The following is a 27,425-nucleotide window of genomic DNA, read 5'->3' on the forward strand; positions in this document are numbered from 1 at the left end:
CTGGAGCACACGCCCGCTCCCAGGTGCCAAGCATCTCCCCACCCCTCAGCGCGGCAAACCAGCCCAGCCCACCTCCGACTGGTCCAGAGAGGAGACCCCGAGGAACGGGGCCGCCGAAGGGCAAGTCCTGACACAGGGAACTGTGGCCGGGCCCCGCCTGCCTTGATGGTGGCTTCTCTTGAACCTTTGCTCCGCACGCTCACGCCCAGCTGCCTTCGCTCGGTTTGGTGCGGGGCCGTTTCTTTTCAAGAGGCCCCTGCGGGCTGCAGGAGCTGTTTGCCTGGGCCAGGGCGACCCCCTGCCCATGGTGGGGAAACCAGAGCATCCTTAGGAGATCGCAAGGCAGCGGCATAAAGCTCAACAGGTGAGCCCTCCAGCCCCAGCTCCATAAAACTTGCTGCCAGCTCAGCAACGTGCAGAGCTAGACTGGAACACCAAGGCCTCACACTCGGACCCAAACCACAAGGCTTGGGGAGGGAGGGATAGGCTGTTCCATTTCTCTCCTTTTCCTGGAGGTATTTAAAAGACATGTAGACGTGGCATTTCAGGGCATGGTGTAGGAGACATGTTATTGTTGGGTGGACGACTGGACTTGATGATCCTATAGGTCTTTTCCAACCTTAATGATTCTGTGATCCTCGTAGGAACTGCTGTCACCTCCCCTGTTAGAGGCGGCAGCGGGAGCAAAGGGCAGGCACTGGTCCATGGCCTGAGCTCAGCCTGTCCCAGTCCCTCCATCGCCTACTGCGCCATGGAGCCAGGGCTCCCCCGGGGTGCATCAAACACACCCCTGGGGCACGTCAGGTGAGGTCCATGTGATGGAGCCATTCCTGTGAGGCCACAGGGGAAGGCTGCTTCAACACTGTGCTGGGGTACTTTTCTACCAAGCAACCAAGGACCAAGCCCAGTATGTTTTCTTCACCCCTTTCCTCCTCTTCCCTGCACCCACCACAGGCCCCAGGGGAACCCAGGCTCCTCTGGGGACATATTTCTTGCCTTCGGGGCAAAGCAGCAGTTCCTCAGGGTCAGTGCCACAAGCATGGGGCTGCCCCACGGGAGGGAAGGAGGCAGCCATGGGGCCTTGGAGCCCTTAGCAGCCTGGGAGGTGCAGGACCACCCTGGGCCCAGCTCCCCTATGGGACCAGTTTGGCGCATTGGTGCATCATTCCACCATGGGGCCCCCCTGGTCCTTCACTGGCATCAGGAAGCCAGAGGCTGTGGCCACACATGGCAACCCATGCCCTGGGGTGTCACCCCACAGTCGCTCCCAGCTCCCTGTTCCCTCCTGCATCCTCTCACCAGGTCCCTCCTGCTGGAATATTGTCCTTGTCTCTTCAAGGTATGTCCCCTTTATCCCACAATAAAGCCAGTCCTAGTCAGGCTTGAAGGGTTTTAGTTGAAGAGCATCCAGCTGACGGGAGGTGGCTCCTGGGGTCAGTGGGTGATGAGTTTACGGTGCGCATGGGTCACATTGGTCCCCTGAGGCCCTCAGGTAGAGCACTGGTGGTGCAACTGTTTTTGCATGTGACTGGATCCCAGATGATGCTCGGCCTCTTCCCAGCTGTCTAGGCAGAGCAGGGCTCCTGGGAATCCCACTCTGGAGGCCACAGAACCTCACCCAAACCCTGGCCCAACCCCAGCCAGAGCAAAGCACAAACCCTCTCAGCTCCCAGCGCATATCTCTGCTGGGAGGGCTTCCACCCTCACCCTAAACCTAGCCCCAAGGGTCTCCCTCACCCCAGTGTAAACTTCTTGTAACCCTGGACCTAACTAGACCTCATTTTCCTGTCTGAAACACTTCTCCAGCATCACAGCATTGCCCTGAGGTTTACCTCTGTCCAACCAGAAGAGGAACGTAACTTAACTACAGCATCAAAAGTGTCCCTGGTCTGAGCGGCTCAAGACTTTCCCTGGCTCCCAAGGTCACGTGAACTCCAATGGTTATAGATCAGGCAAGCCCTAGCCTTACCCCAACCCTAAGCAAAGCCCTAAACCTATTCTTGAACCTTACTCATAAACCAAAACTTAAACCAACCCCTAATGGAAACCTACTTCGGTGTTTTACATGACCGCAAACCGTTTCCCCACGGTCACCAACTTCATCCAAGCATGCTGAGGACACCCAACCTGCTTCCAGCAGAGAGGACCCAAATACTTACTCTATCACAGCCTTTATAGTCACCCTAATCTTATTGCCAACCCCACCCCTAGTCCTAAACTAAAACTAACCCTAGCTCTAATCCTACCTCCATCATAATTCCTAACCACTTGCCAAATCTGCACTCCCAAACCTCAACCTACCGAAAATCCTAGCAAAATAATTTTACCATGGAAACTAATAGGGGTGGGGGGTGGTATCGACCCTAAAAAACTTCCCTAAAGCAAATCAATTGACCCGAGAAAGCTCCAGCTAAAAATGATACGACTATAACCTTACATGGAAAATCAACGTTAACCCCCACCTAAATGACAAACCTCACGTGGGGGGGCCTGGGCATGGCCGAAAGGTTCTCACGGCCGCCAAGTCACCCCCAGTGGTGTGAGCACCGCCTGGAGCTTCCAGGAGGAGCCGGGCTGTGAGGACCCGAACCGCCAACACTCAGTCTGCAGAGGCGCTCCCACCCTACGCCGAAGCCCCCGGGGCCGTCCGTCGGCAGCAGCAGCCCCAGCCCCGCTCCGACTGCCCGGCCGCCACGCACCGTCAGAACCTGCATCTCAGGCCAGACTCTGACCCGCACCCCCCCGGCCCCAGGACTGAGCTGGTGCCCCGGCCCCGGCCAGCACCCGCCGCTCCCCCACGCGGGAGCATCCCGCCAGCCCGAAGGCCCCGGCCACATTTCCCCGTACCTCCCATCCGTGGACCGGCTCTGGATGCAAAGCGCTGATGGAGCTTCGGTCCTCCTTTGAACATCCCCATCCCTCCTTGCCCTCCCTGAGCCACGGTTCTGCCAAACACTCCAGCCCGGTTTTCTTTTCAAAAGCACTTTTTTTTATTTTTCAGCCACTTTTGGAGGGGAAGTGCTGCCAAGCCCTTCAGCTTCTACCCAACGTGCCAGTGTAAACAGAAACATTTTAAACCACAACAAGAAATAAAAAGCAACTCTGCCCGCACGTCAGCGTACGGCAGCTGTGGCGAGGAGCTTGTAGCAATGGGCCGGGAACATCTACGGAGATAAATTTCAATCCGGTCTCTGCAAAGGTTGAGTCTGGGGGAGTTTCAGAGTCATACATGAAACCAGACAATTAAATCCATCGTGGAACAGCGATTTCTGTCACGTGAGAAACTCTGCTGTCTAAATACAACCCAAGATGACAGACAGATGGAGACCAATGGAGCAACAAAAGGAAGCAACTGCAAAGCTAAACTCTCCGTGCCCTGAGTTTTTTGCCAGACATTTTTGCCACAATTCACAGAGAATAAGCAACTCTCTAATCATCAGAGTGTATTTCTTGGCTTCTCCAGAACAAAAGCGATGGATTTGCAGCTGATTTCAGGTGGTCCAAACAAGAGGAGCTGCGACACCAGATCCATCTGCCCCCAACACTAAAAAACCCTGGCATAGCTCATTCCTGTCTTCTTTCCGCCCCGCTGCTCTCCAGCACTACCCGCCTTCCTCCCCTACTTGTCTGCCCTAGTTTTCTACACCAGCACTCTTCTGGGCACCAGTTCATCCCCCATGACGTCCCCCACCAGCTTCCCACCTGCCTGCCCTCTTCTCGGCACTCTTCAACTGCATTTCCTTGGAGGTAAGAGCCAAACTGTGAACATGCCAATTGGCATTTCAAGCCAAGGGATTATAAAATACACGATCTCTTTTGCTGTCTCTTCGTCTTTGACTTCCCCTTCCACGCACACTGACTTTTCGGCCTCCGTCACGCTGGCTGCGGCTCCGCGTGCTGGACCAGCCCGCCCGAAGCTGAGCTTTCTCCAGAGCATCCCTCCCTGCACCACTGTTTCACCCAGGGGCAACCCAGGCCACGGCGGCTACTGGGTAAGGGGCCGCCAGCCCACGTCCGGCAGAGTAAACGGAAAGAAAACAACAGAAAATATTTGCTGATAACTTTCATTCTGCCATCCCGGCTAGCAATGCACATCTGCACATAACTGGCAGTGACTTCCAGTGCCTGAGCAGTAGGAACAAGCCAAACCAGGCATTTCTCAGCCAAAGATCATGAAAAGACACCATAATCCGTCAAATACATTAGAAGATCTACTTAGTAATTATTAACTCCAGGAAAATTGAAGTTTATAACCCTCAGAGTATATTGTTCCCTCCTGCTACACCAGCCATACATTTTGGGGTTGATACAGCGGTTTCTGTCTATAAAATGAGCAGTTTGAAGCCTGGGTTCAGAGAAGAAAGCTGTGATTCATTCTGAGCCCGGCAGGCCAGGTGTCTTTGCCTTGCAAGGATGGTGAGGTTGCCTTAGCTCCACGGGCGTTCCTGTAGGTCCAAGAGAGCTTTCTCTCAACACACGCCTGCGATGCAACTACACACGGTAAACGGGATCCCAAAGCACCAGCTGCACCAAGTTGAAGCCCATTCCCCATCCTCACCGCCCTGCTAACAGTCCCCATCCACTTGTGCCTCCCAGTCTGTGCCGGGGGTCTCAGCCCCAGGGCGCTGCTCCCCGCCGGCCCCACCAGAGCCCAGCGAATGCCTGGAGGCACACCGCATGGGGTCTATTTTGGACCTCCGAGTCCCGTCCACCGAGCACGGCACGAGGTGTCAGACACCTGCGTGCTGCTCCACAGCTCGCACCAGTTCGCTGCCCCAGTGCACGGGGCTGGTGGTCATTCGGAAGGGAGAGGTCGTCCTCGCCGGGCAGGGATGCCACGAAGCCAGTCCCCGCCTGCGCTGCCACGCAGCGTGCTGCGAACCCGGAGCCGTGAGCTCACGCACGGCTCTGGGGGCAGAAATCTCACGCCCCGATCTCCTGCGAAGCCGCGGACCGCGGAGGCAGCGCTGCGCGGAGGACACTGCAGCCCTTGCGCCCTGCGAGCGGGCTACAGCACGCGCCAGCGGCTGCCCGGCTCGCTCCCCGAGCACGCTCCCCTTGGCGCAGCGCTGCCTACGCAACCACACGCGCACAGCCGCTGCACGAGCACGCGGGCTTCTTGGTTGCCATCTGGCCACAAGCCCCTGCGTGGAAAGCCTTTCTGTCGGCAACCTGCAGCGCCTCTCCTGCTGTGGGTCTGCCTACACCAGAACGACGCGCCGTGCCTCCTGGCAGCAAAGATGCTCCCACAGGCACTCACGCTCCCTTCACCTCTTCGCTCCTCCAAAGTGGGGCAGAAGACTTAGTTTTGCTGGGGAAAGGTGGCCCAGTTTCATCTACAGAAGGCAGTGCGGAGGGCCTGGCCCAGGCTTGCTAGATGCTGACGTGCAGGTTTAGGAACGAGATGCTGCTGTACAGCTCTGACGAGAGCGAGCCGCTCTCCAGGATGCTGGTCCGACCCGGCTGCGGGGACGGCGCATGCTCCTCTGTTGAATCCTCACTCTCTGCGCTCCTAGGAAAGCAACAAAACAGAGAGAGGTGCTGTTTGCAAAGTGCTTCTGTTGCCAGCTTACGTCCGAATGGCCTCTAGCAGCGGCCCCGAAGGTTTGCTATCTCTTTGGACAGTCCCAAAAGGAACATGAAGACAGACAAGGAGCCGTAGCAAAGAAGGCTCCTGAGGTCTGTGCTCCAGGAAACCACGTCGCACAGTGCAGCCTGTGTCTGCTGAAGGAATCACCAGCCCCACAAGGAGACCAAAGGCTGCCGAGCCCACCCTGCTACAGACCACAGGGGAGCGAAATACCCGTGTTACATGCCATGATCATGGGGCCAGATCACGGGGCACAAGGCCCTTTCACCCCACCTTCTTTAATCACAGGGAAAGGCATGTGCTCAAACTCTGAGCCTCTATGGCTCTATCCTATCCTGCAGCCAGAAAGCCAGAAAGCAGATGCACAGACATAGCTGGCAGCCACATGCACACACAGGCGCACACGGATGCACACGGGACAGGCAAAAAAAATGCAGAGACATGCAAACAATGCCAAGGGTGAAGAAAATTTGGAGGAGGCTAGCGATGGAGCTGAAAACGGAGCAGGCATCAGCGTGTGATCCCGAGAGGCTGGAGCAGTGGAGGGCTCTGGGGGTGCGGGAGGACACGGGCTGTGTAGGTGCGCACAAAGAAAGGAGGGGAGTTCTGGTGTGGGGCAGGTGTGGGGAAAGGAGAGAGCATGGCACAGGCTGGGGTGGGAAAAAGGAGAATAGGGAGCTTCAAGGGACAGAAAAAGCTGGGATGCTTCAGCTAAGCGTTAGCACGGAAAGTGAAGAGTTTTAGCTGGGGAGTTCACGACAAAGTGGTGGAAGGAAGAGGAAAGATGGGCAGGAAGATCAGCAGGATTTGCCCGTCACTTGCCAGCTGCGTGGCGAGTGCTGCCGCAGGAGGCTTTGCCCCCCGTGCAGCGAGGTGCCCTCCAGCAGCACCGCGCCTCGCGGGGACTTACGGCACGGCGTTGAACTTCCTGCGCAAAAGGTAGTCGATGACATCGGGGTCTGTCTGAAATAGCCTCCGTAGGATGTTGTGTTGCATTTCTGGAGAGACCTGGGCGGGACACACAGACACACTCGCTCGTGGCATCTCCTCCTCTCTGGAGGAAGATGAGCCGAGGCAGCCAAGGAGAGCAAAAGGACTCAACGTCAATAGTGCTCACAGACCCACTGTGTTGGTGTCGTGTCCCACACAGCTCCCGGGGTTCTGAGCAGGATCTCAGCCGCTGCTTTCCTCGCACTAACCCCCGTCCTTTGGTTCCCTGGAGACCTGACAATTGCTACCAGGCTTTTGGGGGACCTGAATCGTCACATTCCCATAGTCCCATAGGAAAGGGATGACACTGGTCCTTCTCGGGAATTTCCCAGGTCCTCTCCTAAAGCCAGGGCCAGGAGCACCGCTCAGCGTATGCTCTTGCTGATCCAGGGAGTTTCTGCCAGTGTCCCAAAAGAGCTGCACAGCCTCCACGGGGTTGTCCCTGTGGAGAGCAGCTATGTGACTGCCTGGCACCCCCCTACATCGCATCCCTTGGGGACTGCTTCAGAGCGCCCAAGTCCGCACGAAGCACCCGTGGGCGCTCGGAACGGCACCTCGCTGCATACCCGCAGGGCTCTCCTGCTCAACCACCATGCTCACCTCCAAGCCTGCACTGAGCAACCCCGCCTCGTCACACATTGCACCGCTCTCATCCTTCTCCACCAGCACCTCCCACAGTGGTAAAGAGAAGCACAGAGCCTGGAGAGGCATCCCCAGCCTGTCATGCTTCCCTGGCACCTGTGCTGCACAAGGGCAGAGCGGAGAATGCAACGGTGAAGGCTTGAAGTCCACCTGGGCAACCCTGCAGAGCAGGATCCAGCCAGGAGAAGATGCAAGAGGCTCCTAGTGCTGCCTCCAGGTGCCCCGTGGGAGGGTGGAGGAGGATGGAGCCAGGCTCTTCCTAGAGGTGCCTCGGCACAGACCGAGGCGCAGCAGGGATGAGCTGCAGCAGGGCACTTCTGACAAGGAGAAGATTCTTCCCCTGAGGGTGGTGCAGCCCTGGGACAGGACCCAGAGAGGTCAGAGCTCGCCGTCCCTGGACACAGACCTGATCTAGCTTTGAAGTGCGCCCTGATCTGGCTGGTCTGGACGCCCCAGAGGTCTCTTCCCATATGAACCTTTATGTGACTCTAAAAGACACTTCTGGGAACCCCAGGTCGATGCATCCTCTAGGACAGGTTGAGCACTCCCTGTCTCACACTGATGGTCCAAATCATCCGCTGAAGAGCAGATCTGAAGTGATGCCATCCTCCACTGCCCTCACCAGCTCTCCCCACTGTTACAGCCTCCCCACATCTGCCTGAAGCTGTGGCACCTCTACCCCAACCCACCGCTTCCAGCTCCTTCCCTCTTCTAGGGTCTCCCATTTTTTCCTCCTCTTTCCCCCCTCACTGGGACTTTAGGGGAGAAACAGTACGGAGGTGCCACTCCTGCCGTTGCTGTTGGCCAGTTGCTTCCCGCCCCAAATGCGCTCGGTCAGACGTCACCGGGCTGGAAAGTGACAGAGAAGACGGGACCTGTTCATGGCATGACCCTCAGCTCTGCCTTTACGATGCCACTAACAACCCACCCCGAATTAATATTTACACTTGCCCCAAGGAATGATTCACATTTTCACAAGCCGCTGCTAAGCGGGGCTGTGAATACATCCTTCCTCCTGCTGCCATTAGAAGAGTTCAGAGGGGAAGGAACGGCCTAGAGAAGCTGCCCTGAGAAAGCCTCACCTACCATGAACAAGGTCTGGTGGTGCTCTATCAGCCTCTGGAGCACCAGTATGATGGCAGCGCTGTCTTCAAAATTCACGGCACCAGCGTCTTTCTCCCCAGGCTTCTCCTTCTGAAGGATGTTGGGACCAAAGATGGTGGCCAAGTTTGAAACTGTCATTTTATTCCCAGGAATCTAGCAAGCAAGCGCAAAAGGAAACGGCAGGTTACAGAGGCACCGGCATGAGATGTCCCAGGACAGCCTCACTGCCCCCAGGATGGGAACACGAGCCGCTGAGTGAGGCCAGGGTTTGATCCAGTCTGGTCCTCCCTGAGCCAGTGGCAGGGCCAGCGTGAAGGGTTTGTGGTGCTGGAGCACGTGCTCATCCCCTCCTTCCATCAGGCCTTCCATCCCCATCTACCTCTCTTTCACAACGCCTACCAGAAGGTAACAACCAGTATTTCTCTATGATCTTACAATATGGGCAAAACCAGTCTCTCTGAATCACAGAGAGACTTAGAGCTTGGATTGTCCAGAGAAACCAAAATCAACCTCAATGCACGATGAAAAGTCCTTCATGAAAGTCGGAGGTGGAAAACCAGAATTAGTCCACAAGAAACGCCCCCTGCGCTGCCTACAGACACACAGCCAGGGCTCCCTGGGGTTCCTGCAACCCAGAAAACCACTTCGCTGGGCTGAGAGCAGCCCAGACCTGCCACGGGCAGGGGGAGTTACCAACGCTTCGGTTTAGCCAAAGGATTCACCCAGGCTTGCTTGCAAGAAGCTCTGCTTGGTTTTAACCAACGAAGCTTGAGCAACCCTTTCCTCACGCCGTCGACCCGCTGGGGCCAGCCTTACCTCCTGGCCGTCGGGGCCCCAGGAGCTCTCGGCGTGCCGGGCCACCTCGCTGAGGAACCGCAGGAGCCGGTGCAGCGTGTCGCTGTGGCAGGGGGGCAGCAGGAAGAGCAGCAGCTGGAGGGTGGCCAGCTGCGCCGGGCCCTCCATGGCTAGGCAGAGAGCAGCCCGTTAATTAGTGCGGTTCCCAGCCCGCCAGGCACTTCCACCTTCATTTACTTCATTTACACCCGCGGTAATGAGCTCCGGAGGCGGCCAGACTGGTGTCTTACCCTTCACCCCATCCACGCAGGGATAAGCGCTCTGGGAAACCCCAGCAGGAGCTGCGATGTGATTGCATTTGGTATTGTACAGCCCCATAGTCAAAGACTGTCCTAGACCAGAGGGTTTATAATCCAATTATTTAAAAAAAAAAAAAAAGCCCAGGCTGCAGCAGCTGCGCGTGGCGGTGCCGGGCAGCACACCGCTAATCCCTCTGCTGCCGAGCAAAGGGGGGGTTCACGTGCACACCGGGGCCGTTCGGCCTTTTTATTAACAGTGTCAGCAAGGGGAAAGGAAGTCTCCTCGCCGCAGAGAGAGATGCTGAGCTGGCAAGGGAGGACAGGGGGACAGCAAGCACTGAGCCAGCCAAGGCTAGAGAGGGCGCCTGAAAAAAGAAGAGGAGGGTGTGATGCAAGAGGGACGTTCAAGGCTCTGTGTGATGGGTGACAGGTGAGGGAGGAGCGGCGGATGGGGGACCGCGTGGTCCCGTACCCCGCTCTGCCGCTGGCGGCGAGGGGAGGCTCCTTAGATCTTATATTGGGAGAACCGGCAAGTTCTTCTCGTTCAGGTGTGAGTGTCACAAGGCCAGCGTGAGCTGAAGATCCACTCCGATCACACGCCCCAGCCGTGACAAGAAAACAGGCAACGACAGCGGCCTTACTGTATATGGGTCTTACAAAACACTGAAGGAGCTGGGAGCTCAAATTATTGTTGATTTGCAAAATAGCTGATGTGGAAGCTCATATCAAACTTAATGCAGATTCCACCTCTAGGACTCTCAGTAAAAGACACCAAAGTGAAGACAGCACAGCCACTTCCAGCTGGATGCAGTACTGGCCTGCTTTTCACCTGGGAGGCCATCTTCTGTTTCTCCCCTTTGACCCAGGTCTCTCCTGCCCCTGCAGAGATGCAGGTCCATTGCACAGCTAGAGAAGACGGGCGCTGCAGCCTGCCTTCCACCTCCACCGGCTCCCCGTAAGGTTTTCCTGCTCCCCCTAAGGAGACCAGATGCTGAGACGTGCCCCAGCGTCAGGATATCTTTATCCCCAAGAAACTCAGTGCTCCATGCCCACAGCTAGATGACACACCTGTAGCCCCATGCCTTTGCTCTGGGGTGATTCCAGCAGGGACAGGTTGCTTTACTCGCCTGCTTTACAGTGCACGTGTGCTGTGTGCTCCAATAGCTGAGCTGGAGGGCAGGAGATTGCCTCGTACGTCCCCCAGGTCCCTGTACACCTCCGTTCCCCCCAGCACAGGCCCTCCCTTGCTCCCCGCCACGGCACAGCCTCATTGCAAGCCCACCGGTGTGTAGCTGCTCGTTTTTGATGTGGAAGCAGGGATTCGGGGACTTGGTATTGGAGAATCAAATCTGAGGAGAGAAGGATGGCAAAAGGGAAGCAAAGAGATGGTGAAGGAGGCCAAGAAAGAGTGATGCCGGAAGCAGTAGAGGCTGCCTAAAACCTCAGTCACCCAGAATGCGGTGGGTTGGGGGACCTGGGCAGAGGGTTCGCAAAGACACCCTTACGGGCCGCGCCAACTGCTGGGCTGAGCTCCCGCGCAGCGCGCTGGCTCGTGCTGGGACCCGCTGCTGAGCCAGCCCATTGCACAGGAAGAAAACTCCCTTTTTTTCCTTACAAAAGCAGAGGCGGTGGGTGGACTGCGCAGAGCGGGAACAAGGCACCCCAGGTACTCACAGGCGGTGCCGAGGAAGGCTGCATAGAGCTCTCTGGGAATCAGTGAGTCCGGCATGTCCCGAAGAAACTCTTTGAGCAGAGCAGCCACATCATGAACGCTTTGATGCTCATCCAGGAAAACATCCAGTCCTCGGTCAAACTCTTCCCTCAGCTTAAAGATGGAAGAAAAGAGAATAAAAGCAACAGTCAGTTCTTCCTCTTTATGAGAGTCATGCTGACAGGAACTGTGCCTGTACCGAGCTACTGCAATGGCAGGACAGGAGGGCTGGCTGCTCCCAGCGTCCCCCTGACGCAGGCACCCCCGGAGAAGGCACGCAGAGCCCAGGAGCCTGCTGCTGCCCACAGGATGGCCCGCAGGACCAGAAGCAGCTGCCGGCTGGTGATGGGAGCCTGGGGGAGGTTCTGAAGTGCCAGCCAGGGGAGGGAGGCTCATCTGTCAAAGGCAGCTTGGAGGGACGAAGCCTGCTCTCCATGGCTGGGAGAAGGCCCCAGCAGCAGGTTACAAGCTGTGTGTGATCCAGCATGTGCCTGTGATATTTTAGACATCTCCACGTCAACGTCTGCTTTATTCCTTCCCCACCCGTGCAGGCGTCTGTCCTCTGGATGCAGTACTGCTACCAAGGATGCAGTAAATGTCTCACTTTACCTGCTGAACTCTTTTCTTGGAGCTCCCAACCCGGAAGATGCCCACCGTTCGGAGACCTGGGAGACGGGCAGGTTAGTGCTCTGCATTTCCACAGCCCCCTGCCACCCCACCTGGTCCTTGGAGCACCTCAACCCCATGGAAGTGGTTCTCTTGCACTGCATGCGAGGCAGTGCATCCTTCCTTAAAAAGAAGGGTTTTGGAGCCATAAGATTTTCCGGGGTTGACTGTCTGTGGGTCAGGGAGGAGAGCTCACCTGTACAGCCACTCTGAGCTAGACGCTGGATTTGCAGGGGGAGTCAAGGCCAGAGCGCACCAGGGGATGGGTCACTGATATGCACAGTGACATTCACTTCTCAGCCAGATGCTACGCCCAGCCCAGAGGACTCTCCCCGGGCAGCTTTTTGGGAGCATGCCCTGCCCCGGGAGTCAGCTGCCTCCTCCCGTCTTGGGGAACGGTCAGGCCAGACTGCCCCAGCCCACCACATATGATGGGTTTTACCAACCTACTGCGGGAGCTGCCATTTGCCCGGAGAGACGTGCGTATTTACCGTGTGTTTCAATGTGTTTGCAACATCTGTCCACAATCCGCGGGACCTGCTGGGTGATGGGGTTGAGGCTCAACATCTTTTTCTTGCCCAGGCTTCTCCGTGCATCCAGCTCGTGGGGGTGTGACAACTGCAGTGCCTCCAGCAGCCTGGAAGTGTTGTCGCTCAGGTCGGTGATGCAGTCCACGGACATTGCCCCCTGAGATGGAGCAGAGGTGATTCACAGGGTGGCAGGAACTACCCCACAAGATCCCAGTACACCGTCATCGCTGTGACCTCAGAAGTTTGTGGGAAAGGGAGGCATCACCTCCAAAGGAACACAGAGGTCTACAGAGCCCATCTGGGGTTGCAAGAGAACCGCAGAGAGGCCTTTCATCTCCCATGCACTCGTTTATGTGCACTGCTCCTAGCGAGAGGTGTTTCTAAACACAGCCATCTACTGGGGCAGACCCTAGACTGCACACAGGCATGGGGGAAGGGGAAACATCCCTGCGTCTTTCACCTTTGACCATGCAATATACTGGCTTTAGTCACCTGTATTGGAGCTGCTTTACACCAGGGGTTACAGGCACTTAACAAGAGGCAGGCGTGGGTCTCTACTCCAGAGAGATGAGGCAAACCAAACCCAGCCTCACACCCACCTCCCCTTGCAGGAATCAGGACTAAAGCCAAGGCGGTGGCCAAGGCTGACCGGCCACACCATCTTCCCTGCCCTTTGATGCAAGGGTAGTCAATACCGAAAGCAGACTCGCTCGGCGGCACAGCCGATGCCCCCACAGCAGCGAGGGGCCTCTCCCTGCCGCGTGGCCAGGGAGCCAGCACGACCGGCCACCGATGGCCACAACTTCTGGTGGGAACTTCGCAAGCGTGAGGCTCGGTCTCCAACCGCGACATTGCCAAAAAGGAGACGCTCTTTCACGAAGTCATGTCTGCTCACAGTGCTGCTCAGCAAGATGCGATCAATGGAGGAGCAGAGAAATCCCCACCGCTAATGATGAATCTCCTCCTACCCCTACGGACCCCTATGGGCCTGGCCATGTCCTTCTGGTAACCTTGGCTGAGCTAGTAAAGCTAGTAGAGCTGAGCTAGTAAAGCCTGTCCCACCCCTCACAGCCCATCTCTTGGGAGAAGTAGGGGCATCCCATTTCCCTAGGGGCGGACCGGGACCGACCCAGCCTGCAGCACGAATAACTCGCATCAAGAAAAGACCCTGGGAAACCGTACGTATTGCTGAAGTCAGAGCCTCCCCCAGCCTGCCGCACCATCACAGCGCAGCCCGTGTTTGCAGTCGTACCCTTCGCTGGCTCCAGGAGCTGTTGCAGACGAAAGCTGGGGAAAGCGGCTCCTCCGGGAAGACCCAGCAGAGTCCCAGCCCGAAGGTCCTGCTCATCGGGCACCTCTTCTGCCTCTGAGCCCGAAATCTTGTCACTGTCGCTTCCACCTCCAGGCAGAGCCGGCGGCTCTTCTTCACTGCTTCCTGCAGCTGCTTGTAGGCGCGGTCATTGGCGATGACTTGGAAGAGCGGGATCCCGAAAGTCTGCGGAGAGCAGTCTGGGGAAGAACATGGGAGAAACGGAAAAGCATCACTAGCAGGAAAACCAAGAGGGAGCTGCACTAGCACAGCCCAGCTGCCGGGGGCACACGTGCCCACCTGGATAAAATAATTAACCAACAGAAGGGACTACGAGGGTACTGTAAAGGAAACCGCCAGCAGGAGAGTGAAGAGGACAATGTGTAAATCCGTTGACAAGGAGACCTGTAGCTTGAACCCAGGACGGCACTCCTGTAACTATCAGAGCCGTCGCATGCCCTGTCCCCTCCTGCTCCTGCTCCTCCTCCAGCTCCCCAGGCGCCACGAAGGCCTGGGCTGGGTGGGAAGAGCATGACCCTCGGCAAACCCAAAGGGGAGCTGCTGCTCCAGGAAAGCCCCGGGGCATTGCGTGGTGGGAGCCAGGGTGCCGGGCAGTCAGGGAGCTGAGCCGGGAGGGCGCAGCGTGGGAGCTGGAGGAAGAGGCAAGGAGACGCAAGGGTGCTGGGAAGAAGGCAGGAAAACTGGCCTCCATCAACGTGCTTGTTGCAGCCTGTCCCAGCTTTTTCTTCCTGAACTTTCCTTCCTTTTATTGGTTACAGCCTCATGAAGATGCCATAGCGTCTATGGAGACTTCATAAATCACCAGAAGTATTTGATAGAAAAGATTCTTACCAAATGATGAACTCCAGTTTTCCACAGGGTTTGTGTCAGCTATGTCTGTTCAAGAGTACCTGTCCTGGTATTAGTGGCATTTTTCCCAAATAACCCTCCCCCTCCACAGCGCCTTGCAGATGCAGGGAGAGCTCTCCTTACTTCCAGCCTCCACACCGCCCTGGGCCAAGGGGCTTGGCAACCGGAGTCCCAGGCACAAACCCATTTTGTAAAATATCAGGCTGCAGCTCAATAATTTCCCTGAGCGGACTTTGTACTGGTGTGAAGAAAATTAAGAAGTGCTCGTTCCCAGCTGGCTGTGCTCCTCACTCTGGCTGCCCCAGGTTTGTGGCTGACGTCCTTCAAGGGACAGTGAAACAGAACTCGCAGCAGCGAGACCCAGAGTAGAATGGGCAGATAGAAATATCCGTATGTGTGCATCCTTACAAAAGCCGTTCGCGCGCGCACACGTACGCGGCCCTTCCAGGCTCGCTCACGGTTTTGCACGTATCGTTACACCCCCCTCCGGAGAACAGCAAAACAACACGGGACAAAGCACCTTGCTGAATTCGGGCACCTCCCAGCTCAGCCCCATCAAAAATCACCAACTCCGTTTGAGAGCAGGGACCAAACCCTGGGTAAAAGGGAGGCTGCTCACCTTTCTTCTCCTTCGAAAAGCTCTCCAGTTTCTGGCGGATAGATTTACTGCCTTTAGGTCCAACTACGAGGAGGAAAGAAAGCAAAGGTTCTGCATCATTAGGCTGTTTTAGCACAGTCTCCCCTTACAGAGGTTGGCCTTTCGGCACCCTCGCGGGCAGAGCACGGCTGCGGGCACCTCCCGCGGGCAGAGGGACGCCGGGGACCGTGGCCCAGAGACGATGCGTGAGGCCGCGTGGGGTGGCATGGTGGGCATCAACCGGGGGGAAACAGCCCCAGAGATGGGCCGCCATCCTCCCCAGGTGGAGGAAGGCACCCCTCCACACCCAGGCACCTGGGCTGGGGGGGTCCCATGGCACCAAACCAGAGCTGTGGGTTAAAGACAGCCCAGCTGCGGGATTCGCCCCACGCGGCTCAGACCGCAGCCCTACAAACCTCCCTCCATCAGGGCTTACTGATGCCTTACTCTCCAGGCGTGTAATCCTGCAACGCACAAAACTGCAGGTGAGAGCCTGTGAGCCGTCAGGCAGCCAGCAAACGAACTGCTGCCACAAAGCAGAGTCAAAATGAGCCGCAGCTGGTCTTTCTGGCGGCATCCTCGCTTGCCGTGCCCCGCCAAAGGAAACGCCTGATGCTGCAGGAGCTACCAAGTGTGGTCTGTGCTTGGGGCGTGCGGGGAGGCTGTGCTGAGTGGCCAAGACCAGCCGCCAGCAAACGGATTCTCACACACAAAAAAGCAGTGGAAAAAGCCTTAGCTGTCCAAACGCTGTAGCTTAAAACTGTTCTGGCCACGTTTAAATTCTGTGTCCATGACTCTGGATTAATGATGATGTCCTAGCAATTACTTAATGGCTCAGAAAACGACCCTAACTTGTCCTCAGAGGTCTGGTCTCGACACTGGAAAAACAAATACAGCCCCAGAAAAGGTTTTGTGGCAGTTTTACAGAGCATAGACGAAGTTAGACAAAACACATACCACCAGAAACCCCGTACCGGTCCCAGAGAGGCAAGCCCCGCTCCTAAGCACTCCCCACGCTGCACACCCAGGGACAGCAGTCAGCAGCAAGCAACTGAAAGCTCGCTCACTGCCTGCCCTAAATCCTTCCAGGACACATCACCCTGTTCTGGCTTGTGCTCCTTATTCCTGAGGAATTCTCTTCCTAGAAGCATCTTATTTAATTGTTTGGGTTATTCTGTAAGATTTAGAAGAAAGCTATGAGAGTCGGTATGAGCAACATATGCATCAAAGAGTAGCCTACATTAGCTATTCTGCAGCACCATACGGGTCGTTTCAAATGACCAGACGGCAGGAAGATGAACAACAACCTGGAGACAAAACCCACGCAGCTAAGGAGACGAAAGGCCAGCAGATCTCCCCTGTTTCAGCACAGAGGCAGGAGGGGTGACAACGTGCTGAGGCTGAGCGTCAGCATAACTCTCCACTCTTAAAGCTGTGCAGATGGTCTTCAGGGAAGCAAACCACGAGGCAGCGGATGGTAAAGAAACCACCAGGATCCCCCTGCCCAGAAAGCCTGAGCCGGTACCTCGATGACAGAGTAATGCATGTCATCCACTACCAACCCAGGAGATGAGGACAACTTCTCTTCACTGAGATGCATTATGGCAAGCCCGACGCTGTGCATCCTTCAAAGCTTTCATCTTTCACGGTCATCTCCTGCTCGAACCACAGACTCAGACAAAATGAGATGTCGTGCCCAGGACGTGTTTGCTCTGTAGCCCAGAGCATCGCCCTGAAGGAGGGCGTTTGCTGTAAGGTCCAGGGTGCTGCAGAGGTTTGTTGGGATTGAGTGAGGTAAGGACTCTGGGAAGGAAAACTGCAGCCCAGAGGGTATCGAAGCTGAAGGTTACCCCAAAGGATGGTTCACGAGGGGACACACACCCCGTGATCCTCCTCATCTAAGTATCTGGGATTATGAGGATTACAAGAGGTGCCGAACACCTTCTCCTTGAGGACAATAACAACTGCGCGATGGCTGTTTATTAAGGAAGGCAGGAATTTCACGTGGGTAGCTGTTGGGGAGCACGTACAGACGGGGGGGTGGGCCCAAATGGAGGCCGTGCAGCCCACACGTAGGCATTTCCAAACATCACAAACTTCCTTTTAAAATGCTGGGATAGGAAAACGATGTTGCAAGCGCAGTAGTTTCATAGCTAATCCTCAGCGTCTTACATTGTCTCCCAGCCAACTAACCGCAAAAAATGCAATTAGCAGGTAGAAATCTAAAGGGTACAAAGACGGACAAAAGGAAGGAGGGATTCCCCGACAGCAGCTGCTTCCTTTGAAAACCAGGTGAGCACGAGAGCGATAGCCAAAATACACTCAAGGATGAGACCAGGACGCTGCAGACCCCTGCACTTACCCCGCAGCAAGAGAGGAGCCCAGCGGACAAAATGCAACACTTAACAGCAAGGAAGGAAAAACTTCCGTGGGTTTTTTGCACTGCACTGTTCCCTAGAGAAGCTACTGCTGCGGGGTATCACTGAAACTGGGATCACAACAGCTCAAAATAAGAAAGAAAAGGAGCCAGGATGTTTGTGGTTGTTGTCGCCCAGGGACTTAGAGGCAGTCTGTGGCGGCTGATGCTGTAGCCCTGGGGCAACTTGGAGTTCTGGGAGTGAGAGGGGGCTTTCTCTCTTTTATTCTTCTTGAAGCCATTTCGCTGCATGAAATCTTCCAAGCATTAACTAAGAGAGGAAACCAAACTTGGATGTCACCCCGAGTAAGTACTTGCTGTCCAGTACAAGGTTGAGCATCAGGAAACGCTCCCTCCCTGGGAGAGGTCCCCAGAGGTGTGTGAGGCTCCATCCTTGGGAGGTCCCAGCCCCAGCCGCCCCAGGTTGGTGCTGGCGACAGCCCTGCTGCAAGCGGGTGGTGGGGCTGGAGACCCCCGAGCTCCCTGAGCCCCCGCACTGCTGGTACCACGCGACCCGAGGGCTGGTGAGCTGTAGGCATCTCCTGCCCTACTGGGATGCCAAAATCCAGCCCAGGGCAGAGGAGGCATTTCAAGGTGGTCTGTCCACTCTTGAGTAACGGGTACATTTGGGATCCCCAACTCACTGCGCTTGCCTGTTAGATGTGTAGATGAGGGGGGACGCAGGCAGCTGTGGGAACCCAGACAACGCCTGTATGTCTACGTAGGCCAAGACAGAGGAGCTCAGTCCCTGTAGAGCTTCTATACTTATTTGCTCATTAATGTCATAGCATGCCGTCTAGCCTTGCATAACCCCCATCCCAGCAGCAGGGCTCTGTGCCGGACATTAATCCAAAAAGCAAAGCCTGTCCCATCCCAATGGCATTAAGATAGTCCCAGTGGAAGACCTTGCCAAGTCATTTTGCAGCTGGTTTGGATTAGAGGGATCAAATGCAGACAACAGGCAAGGTCATATTCTCACACTCTTATGGACACACAAGCCCTCCTCAAAAGGCTGATTACCCCTTCGAGGCTCAGACCAAAGCAGGAAAGAAAGAATAAAAGGGACCAATATGTGTCATAAATGTCTTTCCATAACCATCACCCTGTGTTACGAAGTGCAGGTGTGGGGTGAGTAGCAATAACGGCTCAGACCTCTGCCCTCCCTCAGAGGAGCCCTCCTCTCCCATCCCCTACCTTTAGCCAGGCTGAGGTCTCCAACGAGCAGCTTCTCCTGCAGCTGGTAGAGAGCAATCTCTTGCAGAGTGGCTCTTTCCAGCTCCGAAAGGCTGTGCAGGGGCAGGGGCTGCATTTTGGTGCTTTATCCTGGCAGAAGAGCTGAGATAAAGGTCCTCTGAAAAACATATATATATATATATATATATATAAATAGAGTCAGGAGCACATCGCAGAGACGGCTGTTTAGGAGAGAAGCTGCTGAAAATGCCACAGGGTGTCTTTGCCAGTGCCGGAGAGGTGCAGGACTTGGCTCTCTTTCACCCCTCCGAAGCGCCAGCTGATCTGTAGGCGTCCCCGCCACACCATCTCGCTTTGACCTTCCAAACAAAGGCCTTGGGGGCATCAGGGAGCACGTGAGAGACCTCAGCCCTGGCTCCCAAGACCCCGCAGGCTCCCTGAGGCACCTCTGTGCTTGGCAGAGAGCTCCCTGCCCAGTTCTAGTGCCATCTGTTTCCACATGAAGCCCAACACCATCAGGCTCACGTACACAAGACCGGGCACATCCTGGCTAGCCAGAGCAGGCGCTGTGGTCCTGGTGCTGGGACTTGGCCATTCTTCACCATGGGAATATAGTTCCTGGCTGGCATCAGCCTCCAGACCACGCTCCATGTGAGCAAAGTCAGGGTGGAGGCAAGTCCGGCCACCTCCTTACCAAGCCTAGAAGGCACAACGTGTTCCAAAGCGCCCCAAAAGTGCATGTGAAGGAAACCGCAGTAAGCAGCGCTTCGCCCCGCTTGGCCCGACACCTTATCTAAGATGCTTCACTTTGCACCTGGGAGCTGCTCCGCAACAACAAACACATGGAGCCAAGGGCTCCATCGCGGCGCATCCTCACGTTGCGCCCACAGACCTAACCCTCAGCTGCAGGAACTGGCGGCTACGTTGGGATCAACGCTGGAGACATTCACACCTGGACTTTCTTCATGCTCCTGCCCCCCCAGAAGTGGCACCCAACAAAAACCTCCTCCTGGCTGCTGTGGCAGCCTGAGCCCGTCCCAGCCCCCTCCAGACACCTGCCTTACTTCCCCCCCGCCTCCAACAAACTCCACCAAGTCAGGGGTCCTGAAGCTTTTGGCATGACGTTAGCAGGTCCCAGCACCCATCCTCATACAAATCAGCTGAACGCTGCTCCCAGCCAGCCCCCGGTGGCAGCTCATCCCGAGCAAAACCATCGGCTCTGGGTGGAAAGGGCTCGGGATGAGATCCCAGCCTCAGCCTGGTCTTTGGAGGGTGCTGCGCAGATGCACTCCCCTCCTCTCCTTCACCCACATCCCGCCACGTGCTGGATGCCAATGTAACAAGGAGTAACCAAGGAGCGGTGACTCCTGAGAGAGCCCCGAATGGCTCTGACTCAGGCTGGTTTATGGGGCTGTTCAGTGTCGGGATGCTGGGGCTGGACAGATGCTTCCTATGGCAGAACGGAGGGTGTAGCAGTTTCCCTCCAGGGCGGGTGAAGAGAAGAGCTTTGGGGTTTGGGTTTTTTTAGTCCTGTAAACCTTCTAAAACCTGAGAGGCAGCGCACGTCCCACTAAATAAGATGTACGCCATTCACAAGCTCTTCCCCCCTACCTTTTTCCCCCATTTTAAACTGATTTATTCTTAATTTAATACTTAACACCAAGCTTCATCTCTTGTAAATCAGACGCTTCCAGCACCGACCAGTGCTGCCAAACCCTCGCCAATGCCTTTATCCCCAGCACAGGCTGGGCTGCAGCCCACAGCCCCCCGCAGGTCATGGCCAAACGCCCCATCCCCTCTCCCGCATCTTTGGCGAGCTCTCCCTGTCGTTTGCAGCCTCCTGGAGAGGCCGTGCCGGGACCCGCGCCGGCTCCCGGCCCCTCGCCCCGCACTAACCTGGGTGCCCGCTCCGGCGCCGAGGGGCTGCGGCCGCTCCTCCTGCCCCCAGCCCACCGCAGCCTGCGCCCCGCAACGCCTCCCCGGCACCCGGCGAACCCCGCCACGGTCCAAAGAGCAAAAAGCAGCAGTATATGAAAAAGAGGAGCAAGGTTATGGGCATGCACACAGAAAAGATGTGGTCAGAGTACAGGCTCTGAAAGGAGCACTCCCAAGGAGGGCTTTAAGGCAACAGTGAAAAATAAATGCCTGGAAATCGCCTAGAGCCGGTGATAAGGGTGAGAACACCCCGGAGTGCGACAAGGCAGCCCACGCAGGCTCTTGTATCAGCCTCAGCACAGCACTGACTGCCCACCTCTGTCTTTTGGCCAGGTTTTCAATTTCTAAAGATATTTAGAAAGTTACAGAAATTTAAAAAAAAAAAAAAAAAAGAGTTGTTATGAAGTCCCCAGAAGGGCCCACCAAAAAAGGAATTCAGCTAACGGCAAAGATATTCTTGAAACATTGGGCATTTATTACAAAAACCACGTGCCTCAGCACGGACGTGGTGCCAGACGTGGGATGCAGCATAGCCTGGCACAGCTCAACACCTTGGGACGACTAAAACCGGGGTACCCAGGTGCCCACGACTGTCTCGCACACTGGACTTGGGGGTAAATCACCCAGGAGGGGCTGGTGCAACCCTGCTTGCCTGGCAGCTAATCCTGCAGGCAGCCAGGCGTAGCACTGACCCCCCCGGGGTTTGGAGCTCGGGGGGACGCGCCAGCGAAGGGGCCAGAGAATCACAATACCCACTTAAATTTTAGGCGAGGCACAGCCCACGGAGGCATTCATGTCTTGCGTGAAAAGGGGCTTCTTCATTATTAAATTATTAAACAACTTCAGAAGCTTTTCTTTAGGCTCTGCAGCTCGCTTTGGCCGCCCCTCAGCTTTCTGCCCCTCCACGCGCTCCCTCCCAAGCCAGGCTCCGCCATCAGCCCCGAACGCAATACAGGGCTTTTTATAACTTTCAACCTGCAGGAAAAAAAATTCTACGGAAGGAAGAAGCAGCCCTTCAGGACCATATTTCATTTACTGTCTCAGCGGTGCTGAATGCAAGAGGTCGGTCTTAAACTAAAATAACTAACTGGTCCTACGAAGCTTTGCAAGCAGAGATCCTGGGCCAGGAGCGCCCCGGGACAGCCTGGGTGGGGAAGGGCACAAGTAAAATGCTGGTTTAGAGAGGCAGGAACGCCTCCACTCGCCAGCGACACCTCACGCGTTTCTGCCAGACCAGAAAGGAGGGACGAGCAGATGCAGTGCCTGAGCAGGACCCTCCCAGCAGGATGGGCGCAGCTCCGCTGCCAGCCGATGCTGCCGATGGACAGACAAGCCCCTGGGACAGACACACCGAAGGAAGTTACCCTTCTGCAGGCGAAGCTCACAGCTCTGGGCAGAGCCCACATTCACAGCCCCTGCCTGAGCGGGAGGGATGGTCAGAGTGGAGTCGCGGAGGATGCGGCTGCTTTGGGGCGAGGAGGAAACCTGGTTAGGAGAGGAGGCAGAACAGAGGGAAAGCAGGGAGAAGCCAGGGCAAGCCGCTGCTTACCTGGCCCTGCTGTAAGCGCTACGAGAACAGCCCTACAAAACGCCACCGTTGTTAGCTTTCCCATCAACTCGTGCTTCAGCTGTCAACCCTGAAAAACCTGGCCTCATTTCCCACAAGAAGCATGTGTTTATGCTCGTGGGAGCAAGCTGGGTGGGGACCACCACCCACAGCTCCAGACCCCCTGATGGGAGCGCGGCGGCGCGGCGGGCATCCCTGCCCTGAGACGGGCGATGCCCTGCAGAGCCCCAGACGGCAGCGGGGCGGGCAGAGCGCGGGCAGAGCGTGGGCAGAGCACGGGCAGAGCTCGCTCCAGCCTGGGCAGGCACCAGTGCTCCCCACGAGGAGGAAAGCGCCCATTCGCAGCGGGGGCAAAAGCAAATCCAAAAGTAGCGCAAACCCTCCTTCGGAGGGGGATGCCGTAGAAGGAATCTGCTCAAAGACAGAAATAAAATGCCTTTTTCTGGGAGCGTTAACATGGCACTTCCTCTCTGCAATGACTTTCCCCGCTTATTTTTAGGACTAGGGCTTATTTAAGGAAATCTCATGAGGAAGGTTCAGCTCAGCCACCCCTTCTATTCCCAAGGAGCTGCAGTTGCTCCCGTTTTCAGCAGCAAAGCCACCCTCTTCCCAGACAGAACGAAGGGCTGGCATTTACCTTCCTCGTGTTCTCTCGCAGCACAGCCAGTGGCAGCCTGGGCTCCCTTCTCTTCCCTCAAGGGGATGGTTTTCAAGCAGCTTCTCCACCGTGTCTCGCGCAGCCCCGTAGGGCGGCTGGGAGAACCTTCCCTGCCTGCTGGCGGGAGGAGAAGCAGAGAAGTGACGGAGAGGAGACGCTGCAGCCGAACACGGCCGAGGGGAGGAGAGGGGTGATGAGAACATGAGTTTTCTGCCAAAAGAAATGAGAGCCAGAAACACTGTGCGGAGAGAGAGGGCAAGGTTAGATGGAAGGAAGAGCGCTTCCCACGCATGACAGTGCTCGTGCCTTGGCAGGGGATCGATCATTGCTCAATCTACCCTCCGTCCCCATGCTTGTCCCACAGTCTTACCCGGCAGTAACTAGGACACCTCCCGAAGCATCAGCTCTTCTGGCAGATGGAACCTGAACGGGGAATCTGCTGCCTGGGTGCTGGTCGATGGGGGCCAGGGGATGGTTCTCACCTCGCCTCAGCACGCAGACCTCTCAACCACTCCATCGCAGCTTCTTTACACTGACCAGACCTTCAGCGCGGTTGGGCATGGGCAGGCTGGGCCAGGCACGTGGCGGCCCTCCGCACCCACGATGGGTCTGGGGGGGGCCACAGGGGCGCCCTGCAAAGCTCTGGCGTTGAAGACCTGGCGGCATAGATGGACACCCAGCATCTTGTACGACGTGCTGAGTTACAGACCCAACAGAGCCCTACAAATCTACAGCAACCCGCAAGACATCTGTTAACACCCAAAACTGGCATCTCCTGGCATGTTAACATGCCCAGAGCACCTCGGGGAGCGCAGCTGAGCTCCTGGTCCGTGACACGGTGATGCCCGGGGTGCAACAGCGCATTCCCTGGGCAGAGCCACACTGCCCCGGCTCTGCCCAGCCCCGCTGCAGCCTTGGCCACAGCTGGGGGAGAAGCTGAGCTGAGGACGTGGTGCAGAGCCCTGTTGGTTTCGGACCCGGCTCTGCCGCTGCCTGCTGCCCGAGGGATCTCTGCCTCTCCTGAGCCAGCGGGCACCGGTTGCCACCACCCGACCTGCTTCCTTCCCCGCAGCAGCTGAGTTTGGAGAGACCACAGCCAGGCTTGCAGCTTCCTCCGACACGTGCAGCCATTGCACGGGAACCCCCTTTGCAGGCTGTTGCACCTTTGTGGGGGCTGCCCAGGCCCCGTTTTCTCCGTGCCTCGCCTCACTGCCCGTCTTTGTCACCAAGTATAAACTGGTGCTGCCGTGCTGCGCTAGACATCCACGTCAAACACTGCCATAATTAGCAAACTCCATCTGCTCTGAAGAAGGAAGGAGGAGGTCACGGACCTTGAATTCATTGCCTATTGAGTAAAACATCAGAAGAGGCTGGAGAGGAAGCACGGAGCGTTTCGTAGCTGTTTGCTGCTGAGCCCTTGCTGCCATGGTATTTGTGAACGTTCTAGAAACTTACTACAAGGGCAGCGAAGTCCCACGTGGGCACGGGACCTGGGGTGGAGCACCCCCTTTTCTCTAGCAGGCAACACAAGCTAGGTGAGAAAACAAAGCAGCAGGGCCAAGATTTGCCCATTAAAAAAAAAAAAGTTTATTCCTTAAAAATACAACGTCCACCCGCAGTGACACAACTATTTAGAACATTTCTTTGGAAGAGTTCTCATCTGCTTCCAGCGGAGCAAGCCTTCAGTGTCAGGAGCAAGGGGGGCAGGCAGCCCAGTCCCAACAGGAAGGTTCCTTTCACCCGTTCCCACTGCCTGCACCCAAGCGAGCTGCTCCTGCTCCAGGAGGCACCCGCTCCCAGGGCTCCCTCTGGAGCCAGAGGGGGTTCGGTACCTGCAGCGGCGCCTCACTTCCATCCTCGCTGTCCAGGGAGCCCATCTGCAGAACCGATTTCTCCTGGTGGCAAAGAGCACACAAGGTTTCAGGGAAACCTCAGTCCCGCTGGAAGGGCCTTGGTAAAGAAAGCCTGGAGGGGGAAAGAAGCAGGACCCAGGACTCATCTGGCCCTTCCTTGCTTTCCCAGCACAGAGCCATCGCTCCGCAGGTCCCAGCTCCACTCCCTCCTGCCGCCCCACAGAACAACCTGCCTGGCCCACCGTGAAACCGCACCAGAGCCTCCGCCGCACCCCAGAGGGCTCCCCCCAGCCACACCAGCTCCCCCAGGATGGGTCTCTGGCCGGCCAAGACGGCCTGTCCAAATCACAGCTCCCACCCTGCACCCCACGGGACTGGAGCTACGAGTCCTTCTGCTGCATTAGCTCCCACATTTTAGGTTAAATCCAGCAGATCTCTGGCTGCAGAGCCAATGACGTGCCTTTCCTGACTCCAGTTTCTAAAGTTTCTTTCCTCGTTTTCCTAGGGAGAGGTCCCTGCTGTACAGACCCTGTCCTCTCTCCACCTGGCTGAATGCGGTGACCGATGGGATGGGGGCAGCGGCGACAGGTTCCTGCCCGGCCCAGCAGGCGCGTCTCCCCCGTGCCCACCCCGCCTTCCCGGGTGCCCTTGCACCATAGGTACAAGGCTCTGCAAGCGGAACCGAACAGTAATGAGGATGGTTCACGTCGCTTGGAGGTGTTGCTGAGGTTAAGTCGGTCTGTGCCTGGCCTCAGAAATGCCTCCAAAAAGAAAAAACGATGGGTCATTGTCATGCGAGACTCTCTCCCAAGGGGAACAGGAGGCCCAATATGCAGACTGGACCCACTTATCAGGGAGGTCTCCTGCCTCCCCAGGGCCCGGGTTAAAGATGTGAAGAGAAAGCTTCCAACCCTGGTACGGCCCTCAGATTACTGTCCATTATGGATTTTTCAGGTAGGCAGTGATGAAGCTGCAAGAACAAGTCCAAGGGCAATCAAGAGAGACTTCAGGACCTTGGGACGGCTGGTTAAGGGAACAGCAGTGATCTCCACCCTTCCAGTTGCAGGGAATGATGAGGGGAGAAAGAGGAAGACCCAGCAGATCAATACCTGGCTCCGAGCCTGGTGTCACCAGCAGAATTCTGGGTTTTTTGATCATGGGTCAGTCTACACAACACCAGGCCTGCTGGCAACAGTTGGGGTACGCCTGTCTCAAAGGGGGAAAAGGATCGTTGCACAGGAGTTAGCAGGACTCATTGAAAGAGCTTTAAACTAGGTTTGAAAGGGGAAAGGGATAAAACCAGGCTCACTAGAGATAAGCCTGGGGGTGGCATGCCAACATATGAGGGACGGTGTGCTAGCAGGGTCCTTCCGTCTGCCCCACACTGTGCTGAGTACACTGGAGTGCATTTGAAATGCCCCTGTACTGATCTGCGCAGCACCGTAGCCATCTCTGTGGGGGCAGGGGATGGAGACCCACACGGCAGCAAAGACGCAAAGGTTGTCGATGTGTTAGAAGCCACAGCAGTGCCTGAGGACAGTCGCATGGGAATCAGGGCTTCTCCCTGAAAAAAAGGTGGCAGGGTCAATAGCCCAACTGAAGTGCACCTGCAGCAACGCACGCAGCACGGGCAACGAGGAGGAGCTGAAGCCGTTGTGCAGCTGGAGAACTATGAAAGAGCTGCAGTCACGGAAACCTGGTGGGCTGACTCAGTGCTGCAGAGGATGGCTGTAAACCCTTCCGAAGGGACAGGCAAGGAAGGAGGCGGTGGAGTGGCTCTGTGCATCAGGGAGTGTTTTGACCACCTAGAGCTTGGCAATCCGGCTGGCGGCCGGTCACGAGCGGGTTCCCCAGGGCTCAGTGTTGGGGCCGGTTCTGCCTAATACCTTTATCAACGATCTGGATGAGGGGATGGAGCGTGCCCTCAGTGAGTTTGCAGGTGACACCGAGCTGGGCGGCAGCAGGAAGGCTCTGCAGAGAGATCTGGGCAGGCTGCCATCGATGGGCCGAGGCATTTTACCCCACATCTTACTAACCTTCCGCAGAGGGGTGGGGAGGAGCCTGGCATTTACTGAGAACAAGAGGAACAGCCTTTGGGAAGATTTGGGAGGAGAAAAGTCTGTGCTGCTTGTAGCACTTCCAGAAGCTCAGGCTCTGAAGCAGGTGGGTAAAGAAATTTGGCGGTATGCCATTACTAAAACAGAGGCCTGATGTAGGCTCTCTGCTCCGCCCAGATCAACAGAAAATTAAAATACCCTTCCCATGTAAAAAAATTATTTACAGACTGAGTCTGCAATGCAGAGACCACCAGTGGCACTGCCAGAATCACACGCGGCTCCTAGTGATGCTGCCTTCATCTTGGCTTAACCACTAAACCATTAGTAGAGAAAATAGCATGAAAAAGAACCAATTGTTTGGCTCAGAGAACTCTGAGCCATCTAAATCTTCTGTTTAAACATACCTCAGTTTTTAATCATAGAAATGTCTTTAAAAAACACCTTTTTTTCCCCTTTTGGTGGTTCTAGCAACCAGAAAACGTCTCTTTGTTGTTGCTTTGGAGGACAGTCTACGGCTGTTCCTACCGGTAAAAACAAGGTACAGGATGAGAGATTTGGGCACACAAAACACGTACAACATTGGCGAAACATACAGTCAACAC

At 56.2% G+C, this 27,425-nt stretch overlaps 1 protein-coding gene across 3 annotated transcripts; it reads right to left on the reverse strand.

The window, feature by feature from the left end:
• Positions 1 to 2,966: 2,966 nt before the first annotated feature.
• ARHGAP36 (Rho GTPase activating protein 36) lies at positions 2,967 to 27,294 on the reverse strand. Of its 3 annotated transcripts, XM_075106408.1 has the most exons (13): positions 24,369 to 27,294; positions 22,893 to 24,258; positions 20,650 to 22,173; positions 18,754 to 18,910; positions 15,126 to 15,188; positions 13,580 to 13,836; positions 12,289 to 12,484; positions 11,741 to 11,796; positions 11,095 to 11,245; positions 9,143 to 9,291; positions 8,309 to 8,479; positions 6,501 to 6,598; positions 2,967 to 5,512 (listed from the first exon to the last, which is right to left on the reverse strand). In XM_075106408.1, the coding sequence occupies exons 4-13, from the start codon at positions 18,866 to 18,868 to the stop codon at positions 5,374 to 5,376; spliced, it is 1,395 nt and encodes a 464-aa protein (XP_074962509.1). In that variant the 5' UTR covers positions 18,869 to 18,910; positions 20,650 to 22,173; positions 22,893 to 24,258; positions 24,369 to 27,294; the 3' UTR covers positions 2,967 to 5,373. The 3 variants fall into 3 exon arrangements, with proteins under 3 accessions (XP_074962509.1, XP_074962510.1, XP_074962511.1); XM_075106409.1 differs by lacking the exon at positions 20,650 to 22,173; XM_075106410.1 differs by lacking the exon at positions 2,967 to 5,512 and having other exon boundaries at positions 6,501 to 7,800.
• Positions 27,295 to 27,425: the final 131 nt, after the last annotated feature.

The sequence above is a fragment of the Phalacrocorax aristotelis genome, chromosome 11 (assembly GCF_949628215.1).
Source record: "Phalacrocorax aristotelis chromosome 11, bGulAri2.1, whole genome shotgun sequence".
Taxonomy (NCBI): domain Eukaryota; kingdom Metazoa; phylum Chordata; class Aves; order Suliformes; family Phalacrocoracidae; genus Phalacrocorax; species Phalacrocorax aristotelis.